General features: G+C 45.2%; 1 protein-coding gene across 1 annotated transcript in view; it reads left to right on the forward strand.

Moving 5' to 3' along the window:
- Nucleotides 1-13,902, forward strand: part of LOC144595493 (serine/threonine-protein kinase 24) — a 45,328-nt gene that overhangs the window by 12,982 nt on the left and 18,444 nt on the right. Inside the window, exon 3 of the mRNA XM_078403020.1 lies at nt 6,242-6,472. Within this exon, the coding sequence (XP_078259146.1) occupies nt 6,242-6,472 (231 nt within the window). The remainder of the gene's footprint in view (nt 1-6,241; nt 6,473-13,902) is intronic.

The raw sequence follows: 13,902 nt of genomic DNA on the forward strand, positions 1-13,902 counted from the left end.
CCTCTAATCGGTTCCTCTACATATTGGTTTAAAAACCCATCCCGCATACATTCCAGGAAATCCTCCTCCTCAGCACTGTTACCAATTTGGTTGGCCCAATCTATGTGTAGATTAAAGTCATCCACGATACCCAGGTACCTTTGCTACACGCACCCCTAATTTCCTGCTTGATGCTAACCCCAACCTCCCTACTGCTGTTTGGTGGTCTGTATACCACTCCAACAAGCGTTTTCTGCCTTTGGCTATTTTGCAGTTTTACCCATACCGATTATGCAGTATCCAAGCTAATGTCTCTCCTTGCTACTGCATTAATCCACTCTTTAACCAGCAATGCCACCCCACCTCCTCTTCCTTTCTGTCTATCCTTCCTGAATATCGAATACCCCTGCATGATTAGCTCCCAGCCTTGGTTATGTTTAAGCTTACTGTTTAATTGAGCTTAATGCTTAATTGAATAATACACATTACAAGTAAGCATTCTATACTCCAGCTTGCCACAGTGCACCTCTTAAAATGCGCAAACACTTCCCCTGTGATTTGGGAAGAAATGCTGCCCGGCACACACGGTGAGCTCGGAGAGCATTTGAAACTATGCGAAGTCCCACAAATTGAGTAATGAGCAGAAATTGCTGCATTATTCCTGGATGCCAGTGTGGGTGTGTATATATTTATATATACACATATGTGTGTAAAATTAGACGAGGCTGTTATTACCAATTACAGTGTAGCTTTTGCAGTGTACCACGATCTTTACACTGTGTTTCTCTCAACATAAATCCTAAGATGTCTGGACATCTTTAGTTTCAGGATATGCTTGGAATGAGGGCCGACAGAACAAAAACATGCCGTCGGGGCCCATCCTGTCCATTGCGACCATCGGGTGCCTATCTTTACTTACTTTTAATTCTTCAAGCTGATGGTTAGGTAGCTATAATCTATCTGAAATTAAAATAAAAAAACATCTCTTGCACCATTCTTGACCATTCATCCCAGATCCAATCCTGGGAAAAGTGCATGTTGAAATAAGGTCATTGTTGTATTGTGTGGAACACAGCATCCAGAAATCACTCACTTCACCATGAGTTTTGTGGAGGTCTCCCCTATTCTTTTGTGCTGTGTATTCTTTTATATCCACGAAGGGTTGTGACCATTCCATTTTCCAGTGCACTGGAAAAATCGACCTAGATTCGTACAAAGAAGATTTTCGAGGATGTTGTCAGGACTAGAAGGCTTGAGTTATAGGGAGAGGTTGGGCAGGCTAGGACATTATTCTTGGAAATCTAGGGCACTTAGAAGTGACATTTAGGTGTAAAAAGTCATGAAGAGTTTCTCATTATTGGGGAATCAAAAACTAATGGGCAGAAGTTTATGGTGAAAGGACCAACATTTACAAGGGACCTGAGGGGCAACTTCACCAGAGCGTGGTGCACATCTGGAATTAGCTGCCAGAAGAACTTGTTGAGTTAGTACAATAAAAACATTTAGAATACATTTGTATGGATAGAGAAGGTTTAGAAGGAAATAGACCAAAAACAGGCAAATGGGACAAGCTTAGAAGGGCATTTTGGTCGGCAGGAGTAAGTTAAGCCAAAGGGACTGTTTGTGTGCTCTATGGCTTTGGTGTCAAGGCTCTAAAGTGGGTCCAAGACCTGCAATCTTTTGCCTGGATGCAGGAGTGGTAGGCACTGAGCAGCAGTGGATGCATAACAAGGGGTGAGATTTAGATTGTTATTAAGCCAATGTATCAATATGGACTTTGATTCTTTTGTCCAACAAAAGTGAAGAGTTTATGGAATTAGAATAAAACATGAACTATCTGCTTTTGTTGACTTGTGCTTAGCAGAAGCGAGATTTCACTTCATGAACTGAGTAAAGATTAGAATAAATATAAATCCAGCGGTGGCCGCAAATGTGGAAGGCGAGAAAGGGTTGAGGAGAGATGGGTTGAAGGAGAAACTTGGGAGAAAAGAACAGAAAAATGCATTGATTAGGTATGATGAAGAAGGACTAAAGGAGGCTGTTTAGCTCTGGCTATGAGCTGTTGGGCTGAGTAGCATTAGACTTTAGAGATAAAGCATGGAAACAGGCCCTTCGGCCCAGCGATCACCCCGTATGCTAGCACTATCCTACGTATTAAGGGCAATGTACAATTTACGGAAGCCAATTAACCTACAAACCCTTACGTCTTCAGAGTGTAGGAGGAAACCGGAGCACCTGGGGAAAATCCAAGTGAACACGGAGAACATACAAATTCCGTACAGACAGCACCTGTAGTCAGGATTAAACCCAGGTCTCTGGCGCTGTTAGGCAGCAACTACCAGTTTCATTGGTGTAACTCTACCAGCTACACCAATGTGTTGCCCTTTTTGTTTCGATGTTATAATTTACATTTTGAGTGAGACATCAAAGCAGAGAAAATAGGTGCAGGAGTAGGCCATTCGGCCCTTCGAACCAACACTACCGCTCAATCTGATCATGGCTGATCATTCAAAATCAGTATCCCGTTCCGGCTTTTTCCCCATATCCCTTGATTCCCTTAGCCCTAAGAGCTAAATCAAATTCTCTCTTAAAAACATCCAGTGAATTGGCCTCCACTGCCTTCTGCAGCAGAGAATTCCAGAGATTCACATCTCTCTGGGTGAAAAGGTTTTTCCTCATCTCAGTCCTAAATGGCCTACCCCTTATTATTAAACTGTGACCCCTGGCTCTGGACTCCCCCAACATCGGGAACATTTTTACTGCATCTACCATGTCTAATCCTCGAAGAATTTTATATGTTTCTATAAGATCCCCTCTCATCCTTCTAAATTCCAGCAAATACAAGCCCAGTCGACCCATTCTTTCATTATCTGTTGGTCCCACCATCCCGGGAATTAACCTGGTGAACCGTAGCTGCATTATTGCACTCCCTCAATAGCAATAATGTCCTTCCTCACATTAGGAGACCAAAATTGCACACAATACTCCAGGTGTGGTCTCACCAGGGTCCTGTACAACTGCAGTAGGACCTCCTTGCTCAAATCCTCTCGCAATGAAGGTCAACATGCCATTAGCTTTCTTCACTGCCTGCTGTACCTGCATGCTTACTTTCATTGAATGATGTACAAGTAAACCCAGATCTCGTTGCACCTCCCCTTCTAATCTGACACCATTCAGATATCCAGAGTGGATAACCTCGCATTTATCCACATTATACTGCATCTGCCATGCTTCTGCCCACTCACCCAACCTATCAATCTCACAGTGCCACCCAGCTTTGTGTCATCCGCAAATCTAGAGATGTTATATTTAATTTCCTTGTCTAAATCGTTAATATATATTGTAAACAACTGGGGTCCCAGCACCCACTCGTCGGTCCCTGACTCGTCACTGCCTGCCGTTCTGAAAAGGACCCGTTAATTCCTGCTCTTTGCTTCCTGTCTGCCAACCAGTTCTCTATCCATGTCAATCCCCTACCCCCAATACCATGTGCTCTAATTTTGCACACCAATCTCTTGTGTTACACACTAAACTCTTGTGCTAGGACGGCATGCTGGTCCTAACATTTGCAGTGCTTGTTTAAAGTATTGGCACCAGTGTGTTGCAAGAAAAATCCTTTCACCACAATCACTATCGGCTCAAAAAACAAACTAGATGAGATTGTTATGTTTGGGATGACAGAGCTGGTAACCTGCAAGGCAACCTGCAATAAATTAAGTAAACACATGAAAATGCCATCCTATCTGTTAGACTTTACAGTAATCCATGTGACAACACTGTCCAATGTAATCAATGTAACCAAGGAATTTGAGGGATTAGGCCATGGACAGCAGCTGAAGGCATGGTTGCCGATGATGGATTTATGAACATCAGAGATATCACAAATGTTCGCCAGGCTAGGGAAAGTTACATTGGCACTGCACTTCGTGCTGTTGCCTCGTTGCTCCAGGCATCCGGGTTCAATCTTAACTTCAGGTGCTGTTTGAGTGGAATTTGCATGTTCTCCCTGTAACCATGTGAGGTTTCCCCAAGTGCTCTGGTTTCCTCCAGCATCCCAACAGCGTGTAGTTAGGTTAATTGGCTGCTGTAAATTATCCCTTGTGTATGCAAGTGACAAAAAGAATAAGAGGGCATGTTAGGCAGAATAAGTTGCAGGGCTACAGGGAAATATGGAGGGGGGAATGGGACTGACAGGATTGCTCCATTGGGAGCTGACATAGACTCAGCGGGCTGAACGGCCTCGAGTTTTAATGTCGGTTACATAGAAAGGTAAGGGTCACGGTCCTGGAAGGATTTGAAAACAAGGCTGAGATGTCTAAATTTGTTGCTGGAGCACGATGGGCGGTACGTGGCTGGGCTTTGGATGATGTCAAGTTAATATAAGTTGCACGGTCGGCGAGGTGAACATTGACAAAGTTAGCTATTTTACTTGCGCTAGATTTGTGTGCATTTAATCTTCCACACAACGCGTTGGAACACAATTATTAGCCATACAGAACATGGTTAACATACAGTCTTGTTTTATATGTTATGAGGACTTCATTTTATGTCTTCAAAATCACACTTTTAATGGCTTTTTAAAAATTACTTACAGTGATAAAATAATTAGTACAAATATTCACAAACATTTTTATACCTATTCTGCAGACAAATGCGCTGTTCGAGTTTGTGTCATACGAGTCCATTCAAGTGAAACTTAATAAATCTGGCTCCCAATACCTTGTGTTACTAAAATACAAGAAGTTAATGTATCTACAATAATAGGTATGGCGGGAAGGGTGGGGGTGGGATAGGCTTTATTTCAAACCAATATTTTGTAATAAAATATGTTATTCCTGGCTGTGACAGCACCCAGGTGTGGGCTTCAAGCTGGCACAGAATCGCCAGTGACGTTTGCGGTATTCCACTGAGGAATACGGAATTCTCATTCGTGTTTATAAATCTCTTGAAGGTCTTGACCCTAACCTTGTAATTTTCCCGCCGCTCTGCAGAACTGAGAACTTTACACTCTTCTGCTGCTTTCCTGAACACACAGAAATGCAATCATTGGTCACTGTACATTTAGACTTTTCGTCCCTGACCCCAAGCTTGGAATTAACTCAGCACAAGCGACTTTTGTGCTACTTGGGCATGAGGAATGGTGAGCTCGTAGAAAATGGTCTGTATTTTGTTTTTCTGCAATGCGAAGCTGCGTCATCTGCTTATGCATAAAGAATCACGAGTTTAGAAAAAAATTGTTTGATATATTTACTGTTTTCACATAAATTCCATGAGAGTGAATTATGTTGCATATCAATAGACAATAGACAATAGACAATAGACAATAGGTGCAGGAGTAGGCCATTCAGCCCTTCGAGCCAGCACCGCCATTCAATGCGATCATGGCTGATCACTCTCAATCAGTACCCCGTTCCTGCCTTCTCCCCATACCCCCTCACTCCGCTATCCTTAAGAGCTCTATCCAGCTCTCTCTTGAAAGCATCCAACGAACTGGCCTCCACTGCCTTCTGAGGCAGAGAATTCCACACCTTCACCACCCTCTGACTGAAAAAGTTCTTCCTCATCTCCGTTCTAAATGGCCTACCCCTTATTCTTGGTAGTAATTTGTAAATTCTGTAAGGATGAATATCCGCAATCCAAGCAGCCTTCACGCAAGGGTTGCCCTTAAAACCCCTCTGGCTTAATTTTCTCTGAAAAATACCTTTCAAACCCTCGTTGACCAAGTGACTGATTGTGTGTTCCAGTATATCTCGGGTAACTTTCAGGTTTTATTTGATAACTTGAAGTGCTTTAGGATGGTTAGCACAAACAGACTTTGGATCTGTTCTTTTGGGTGAAAAGTTCCATGTCACCTAATGAAGCATAAGGTAGCTCTTCCTTGGCCAGTGTTTATTGCAGGTCTTCTCCAGATTACAAGTTGGAAATGTGCTCATGAGCAGCATTCTCAGGTGGCAGATGATGCCTGCAGTCCTGTAGCTGGCATCCCGCCTGTCTCCCAAATGGTCGTTCATTTGTATGGGTTGTGAGTAACCTGGGGAGGATCTGTAGTCAGCTAAAGACATGACCTTGTCAAAATCACCAAGTTGTTTACAGGAGTTTGCTATGCCCGAATTAACTGCCATATTTCCCATATGTAAACACTGACTTCATTTCATCAGCTCTGAACTGATGAGTTTGTAAAATGTGTTAATTAAAGGCAATTTTTTTCATTATGATGTTTATCACCTTGTGTTTCTCAGATTTGTTTCCTTCCTTTCCTTAGAATTTAAAAGCAGATCCCGAGCTACTATTTACAAAGCTGGAGAAGATTGGCAAAGGCTCCTTTGGTGAGGTTTTTAAAGGAATAGACAACCGGACTCAAAAAATTGTGGCCATAAAAAATATTGATCTCGAAGAAGCTGAAGATGAAATTGAAGATATTCAGCAGGAAATAACTGTCCTGAGTCAGTGTGACAGTCCATATGTCACAAAATACTATGGATCTTACCTGAAGGTAAGGTCTTTCAATGACTTGCATGTGGTAGTGGGATGGGTGTTTCTTCAGATAAAATATGCTACCTTGGCTGGTCTTTGGGATTGCCAGAAATTTGTTTTGTTTATTCAACCCTGGGATGTGGCTGTGTAAGAAAATAACTGCAGATGCTGGTACAAATCGAAGGTATTTATTCACAAAATGCTGGAGTAACTCAGCAGGTCAGGCAGCATCTTAAGAGAGAAGGAATGGGTGACGTTTCGGGTCGAGACCCTTCTTTAGACTGAGGTCAGGGGGGCGGGACAAAGGAAGGATATAGGTGGAGACAGGAAGACAGTGGGAGATCTGGGAAGGGGAAGAGAGGGACAGAGGAACTATCTAAAGTTGGAGAAGTCAATGTTCATACCGCTGGGCTGCAAGCTGCCCAGGCGAAATATGAGGTGCTGTTCCTCCAATTTCCGGTGGGCCTCACTATGGCACTGGAGGAGGCCCATGAGTGGCTGGGATGTGGCTGAGTGGCCTTCCAGGGCATTTCAAAGGGAAGATGAGAATCACGTCTCTCTAGTCTGCTTTCGGCCTTGTCAGAAGCCATGCTGCTGCAGGTTCTGCTGGTGGGACATTTGTAATGTAGTGACCATTAATTCATATTCAGTGGATTTGAGTCCATGTTTTCAAATCACAAATCCAGAACGCATATCATAATATAACTGCTGAATTACTGCACCCCTGTGTATCTTTAAGATTGGTATTGTTTCTGATGTTTGGTATGTTTGCTAATATTCCACAAGCTAAATTAGGTATATAAAATTAATTGGATGAAAATTTGGCCAAACTGATGGTGTCATTAAGGGTGATTTGAAAGGTTGTTGGTGCCTCATCTAACTCGTTTGCTATCTGGTAAGTTTTACAGGCTATTATTGGACTGGATTGGATCTTCCAGTTGTATTTTGAGCAGTTGAGAACAATTACATTAGAATGATAAAGAAGCCTCTGACCCTAAAACCAACCTCTAAATGGATTGAGGATATATCTGACAAAGGAAAGAAAAATGTAGTGACCTTGTTGGTCACTGAAGTGACCTTCAGGAAACGGGGCTTCCCCTCTTCCATTATAGATGAGGCTCTCACTAGGGTCTCTTCTACATCCCGCAGCTCTGCTCTTGCTCCCCCTCCCCCCATTCGTAGCAAGGACAGAATCCCCCTCGTTCTCACCTTCCACCCCATCAGCCAGCGTATCCAACAAATCATCCTCCAACATTTCCGTCACCTACAACGGGACCCCACTACTGGCCACATCTTCCAATCCCCTCCTCGTTCTGCGTTCCGCAGAGACCGTTTCCTCCGTAACTCCCTGGTCCACTCGTTCCTTCCTACCCAAACTACCCCATCCCCGGGCACTTTCCCCTGCAACTGCAGGAGATGCAACACCTGTCCCTTTACCTCCCCCCTCAACTCCATCCAAGGACCCAAACAGTCTTTCCAGGTGAGACAGAGGTTCACCTGCACCTCCTCCAACCTCATCTATTGTATCCGCTGCTCTAGATGTCAACTTCTTTACATCGGCGAAACCAAATGCAGGCTCGGCGATCGTTTCGCTCAACACCCGCGCTCAGTCCGCCTTAACCAACCTGATCTCCCGGTGGCTGAGCACTTCAACTCCCCCTTCCACTCCCAGTCTGACCTTTCTGTCATGGGCCTCCTCCAGTGCCATAGTGAGGCCCACCGGAAATTGGAGGAATAGCACCTCATATTTCGCTCGGGCAGCTTGCAGCCCAGTGGTATGAACATCGCCTTCTCCAACTTTAGATAGTTCCTCTGTCCCTTTCTTCCGCCCCCCCTTCCCAGTTCTCCCTCTAACTTCCTGCCCCACCTCATCCGAAACGTCACCCATTCCTTCTCTCCTGAGATGCTGCCTGTTCTGCTGAGTTACTCCAGCATTTTGTGAATAAATACCTTCGATTTGTACCAGCATCTGCAGTTATTTTCTTACATTACTTAAGAGTCTTCTCACTTGAGATGAATTAATCACATCAAGTCCTTTCAACCCACTTCTTTCAATATCTGTTTGTGAGGGTGATGTTTACGGAGAGCAACACGTCACCCACTTGGTCAGGCATGAACTAAATCTTGGCTCAACTCAGTGCAGAACTGGAAACTACACCTTGTCCACTAACAAGACTTTTTCCATTACCTTTTGCTGAAACCCTTTCCCACAATGTTGTCCCCTTGCCTTGATTAGTGCTGTCCTTGTTAGCCTCCCACCTTGCACCTGCTGTAAAGTTGTATACAATACAATAGCTGTTTATATCTGGCTAACAAAACTTGTTTGCACTGACACGAACTCCTATCTGACATGTTTCTTGGCTTGATAGGATAGGCATACAATAGTTACAGCAAAGAGGAGTTGACCATTCAGCCCATTGCATACACACTAGGTCTTCCACGGAGCAATTCGTGTTTTCCACCCCTTTGCCCCTTTCTCGTAGTCTTGCAATATTTCCTAGCTATGTACTTATACAATTCCTTGATGGCAGTTCCTTCCAGATTCTAGCCGTGCTTAGATGTTTTCATCATGCTACTCTTCATTTTTTCCCCACTGTTTTATATCTATCATAGGTAGCCCTTGACTCATCCATCAACAGGAACCAACTCTGTCCAAATCCCTCGTAATTCTCTCCCCCAACCTATCTTTGTAAATCTAGTACTTTATCACTGAAATACTGCTCTTAAATTTCCTCTGCACCCCCTTCAGTACATCCACATCCATTCTCTTATAAGGTGACCAGAAATGAAGGCAGCATTCCAGCTGAGGTTGGATCAGTGTTTTATAAGGGTTCAACATGACTTTCCCGATTTATACACACTGTGCCTTTACTGATGAACCCTGTGGTTTTATATGTGGTATTAACTACTTTTTCAACCTTCCCTGCCTCTTCCAATGACTTGCATTCATGCCCCAGGTCCCTGTGCTCTCACACCTCTTCCGAGCATTAAGATTTATTTTTCCTCTGCTCAATCTTCCTACCAATGTGCATCACCTCGCAAATTAAACTTCTTCTGCCACATGTCTGCTCTTTACACCAGCATATTAATATCCTGTGGCAATTTATTGCTATCGTTTCAGAATGTTCTCATGCTATGGGGCACCTGCAAATTTAGAAATGGTGACCTGCAATCACCAAGTCTATGTCATTAATGCAGATCGTAAAAGCAGTGGCCCCGTGACTGATTCCTGGGAAACATCACTGTTCACCTTGCTGCCATCAGAAGAACAGCCATTCCCCTCTGTTGCCTGTAATTTGGCCACATTTGTGTTCATGCTATCACTGTCATTTTCTATCCAATGTGCTGATGAACCTGTAATATTGTACTTTAGCGAAAGCCTTCTGGAGGTCCACATCCACTACATTACTTCGACAACTCTGGTACTTCATCAAAAGAATGATTAAATTGGTTAAATATGATTTGCCTTTAATAAATCATTCTGGCTTGCCTTAATTAATCCACTTTCATGTGACTATTAATCCTGTACATATCAATGTTTGCAAAAGCTTTACCGTTTCTGAGGTTAAACTGACTTGCTTGTAGTAGCTCGGTTTATCCTTGCTGCCTATCCTAGGAGCTGATTAATTCACATTGATGGAGCCAAACACTAGCACTATAGACGGGTAAATCCAGGAGAGAACTTGGGGAATTCCTTTCCCCGAAGAGTAGTGGGAATTTGGAAGTCACTTTCAGAAAGCGCGATTGAGCAAAGGGAGGCGATGCATTTTAGTTATAGACATTGGTGGGAATTGGAAGAGAAGTTGACACCTCGTGTGGAGCAGACATATTAGTTGGGAAGCGACGTGTTCTGGTGCTATAAGTACTATGTAATAAAATTGTGTTTATGTGACATACCACGTTAAAGTCAGAAAGGACTTGAAGCAGCCTGTGCGTTAATATTAATATAGCCTGTGAGTTAATGTAGTCAGCTATGAGGAATAACGCACAATAGGCGGTCACAAAACTGGGCCACAGGAAACATAAATTGTTGCAAGAGCAGATAACCCATTTTGGTGCTTTTTTGATATTCAAGCTTTGGCACCAGCAAGATAAATATCTGTTGTTGTTCTCATGGAGCGTTCTATTTGAGGAGATGGGCAGAATTGTAGTATAATATAGATAAGACGACACCTCTAGCAGTGCAACATTTGCTCGGTGCTGCATGTGTATTGATGTGATCACATGCACTGGATCGCCAAGGAGATTTTGTTCCAACAGCATTGCACATAATCAGATGTGTGATATAAGGAGATGTAAGCAGGACTGCTCAAGAGGGATCTATGGAGAGATAAAATGTTAACATTGTAGATTGATAATCTTCATCAAATTGAAAAATGTTTTTGAGCAGTTTGTAGCCAAGTGCAGAGCCATGGAAACAGGAGAATGGAGGAAAGATCCACTAGCTAGAAGATCAACAAGTAAGCAGACTAGAGAGATTAAATGTCAAAAATGGTAGTGATACAAGGCAAGAGGATGTGATAGGGAATGTAAAGTAGCCAAAGATGGGTTTAGAGGAGGTGCTAATAGTAGGAATAGAATAACATTATGACAGTAACTACATTCCACAAATATTGCAATGGCTGTAAAGCACAGTGGGATGATCCAGGGTCTGGCAGGAGTGAGTTTTCATTGTGCAGGGAGTGCATTGCAAAACTGGTCCCCGTAGGTGGGAATATAACCAAATAAAGACCGGAGGTAGCAGTGGTGTAGAGCACCCTGCCTAAGGGTGGCCAATCCTGTTAGCAGCAGAAGTATAGGTTGGTGTTCTGTTCGTCCGTTCTCCGGTTTGGGGTGTGTCTGTCAATCACATATTATGTGGCACTGCGACTGAATTTCCATCTCTACTATTGTGGATTCTTGTGGAAGACGAGTGTGGAAACATGAAGACTGCCCTGTTCTATGAGCCCGCTCCAAGCTCCTCTGATGTCTTTCCTACTGACAAAGCTGATGTGTTGTCCAATTTTTTTTTAAACAACAAATCAGTAACTCATCCATATTTACGCAAGTGTGGAAACAAAGACGAAAAGATTGGGCTTGGTGGACAGGGGAGGTGGACAGGAGGGTAGGAAAGAGGGTAAGAAAGCACTTGCATTCAGTCCACCAATGGCCTAACAGATTTCCCGATTGCTAACCATTTTAACTCCCCTTCCCATGCCTATACTGACCTGTCTGTCCTGGGCCTCCTCCATTGCCAGAGCGAGGCCACACGCAAACTGGAGGAACAGCACCTCATATTCCCCCCCCCCTCCCCCATAATCCTCCAAACCCCTCTTTCTTATCCTCCTGTCCACCTACCCTGTGCCCCACCTGGCCTCCTGTCCATTCTTCCCCTCCCCTCAACCTGTATTCCTTCCTCTGGTTTCACAATTCGCAACTCTTCAATCCTTTTGTCTCACACCGTCTTTTAAAACAAAATCTGCAAAAATCTGCAAATCGAAAACAGCCTTCTCCTGTGTTTACCTATTACCTGCCTCACTTTGATGAGTCTGTTGGTATATCCTTTCAAGCTTTTGTATATTATGTCCAACAGGAGCGGGATGAAAAGGGAATGGCCAGGGTGAAAAAGGTTTCTGATTATGTTAGCTGCTTTTCCAGTCCAGCGTGAAGTGTAGATGTAGTCAATGGTGGGGAGTCCGATCTGTGTGATGGACTGGGCCACATCCATAACTCTGCAATTTCTTAGGGTCATGGGCAGAGCCTTTCCCTAACCAAGCAGTAATGCAACCTGACATTACACCTTTTGCTCATCTGTTGGTAAGAGTCGTTGTAGACATGCCAAATTTCCTCAGTCTCCTGAGGAATTAGAGGCATTGATGTGCTTTTTTGGCCGTGGCTTGAATGTGGTTGGTCCAGGACAGAATGTTGATAATATTTACTCCTAGGATCTTGAAACTCTTAACCATCTCCACTTTGGCACCATTGATGCTGATTAGGACATGTACACCACCACGCTTCCTCTAGTCAATGACTAGCTCCTTCGTCTTGCTGATATTAAGGGAAAGATTGTTATCCTGGCACCATGTTACTAAGCTCTCTATCTCCTTCCTGTATTTCGCCTCGTCATTGCTCGAGATCTGGCCCACCCAGTGGTGTCATCTCCAAACCTGTGGATGGGCACAGAGCAGAATATGGCCGCACAGTCATGTGTCTATAAGGAATATAGTAAGGGGCGGGAAACATCCTTGTGGGGCACCTTGTGTTGAGCATTATAGTGAAGGATAATTGTCGCCTCTCCTCCCTGATTGTGGACTATAGGTCAGAATGTCAAGGATCTAGTCGCAGATGGGGATACTGACTCTTATGTCCAGGCTCAAATTAATGTGCACCATCGCCAGTCTCTCGAAGTACTTTATGACGGTGGTACCACTGGACAGTAGCTGCCATTAAAAAATCCATCTGTTTCGAATGTTCGCTGAGTGATTCCCTCAAAACTGCAAGGCCTGATAATTGTAAAGGGGATTGGACACATAACATAACATAACATAACATAACAACACTTTATTGTCACTCGGCACAACACCGAGCGAAATTTCAGCAGTCACACAAAATACAGCAAAAAGAAAAGAACACAGGACACCCGACCCCAACACAAACATCCATCACAGTGACTCCAAACACCCCCTCACTGTGATGGAGGCAACAAAACTTCCCCTCTCTTCCCCCCGCACCCACGGACAGGCAGCTCGACCCCTACCGAGGCAAACGACACGCACAGCCCCCGCAAGGGGATGGAAGGCCCCCCGGCCGAGCCGCCCCGGGCACCGAAACGTCCCGCGGCCACACCGGGCGATGTTAAGTCCAACGGCCGAGCCGCACCGGGCACTGAAACGTCCCGCGGCCGAACAGCGCTGACGATGTTAAGTCCAGCGGCCAAGCCGCACCGGGCACTGAAACGTCCCGCGGCCACACCGGGCGATGTTAAGTCCAGCGGCCAAGCCGCACCGGGCATTGAAACGTCCCGCGGCCGAGCCGCACCGGGCACTGAAACGTCCCGCGGCCACACCGGGCACTGAAACGTCCCGCGGCCACACCGGGCGATGTTAAGTCCAGCGGCCGAGCCGCACCGGGCACTGAAACGTCCCGCGGCCGAGCCGCACCGGGCACTGAAACGTCCCGCGGCCGCACCGGGCGATGTTAAGTCCAGCGGCCGAGCCGCACCGGGCACTGAAACGTCCCGCGGCCGAGCTGCGCCGGCAATGTTAAGGCCCGCAGCCGAGCCGCACCGGGCACTGAAACGTCCCGCAGCCGAGCTGCGCCGGCAATGTTAAGGCCCGCAGCCGAGCCGCACCGGGCACTGAAACGTCCCGCAGCCGAGCTGCGCCGGCAATGTTAAGGCCCGCAGCCGAGCCGCGCCCCGGGGAAGAGACCTAATAAAATAAAGGTTTCCCCCCGCCCCACCCCCCCACC

This window comes from Rhinoraja longicauda, chromosome 7 (assembly GCF_053455715.1).
Source record: "Rhinoraja longicauda isolate Sanriku21f chromosome 7, sRhiLon1.1, whole genome shotgun sequence".
NCBI classification, from domain to species: domain Eukaryota; kingdom Metazoa; phylum Chordata; class Chondrichthyes; order Rajiformes; family Arhynchobatidae; genus Rhinoraja; species Rhinoraja longicauda.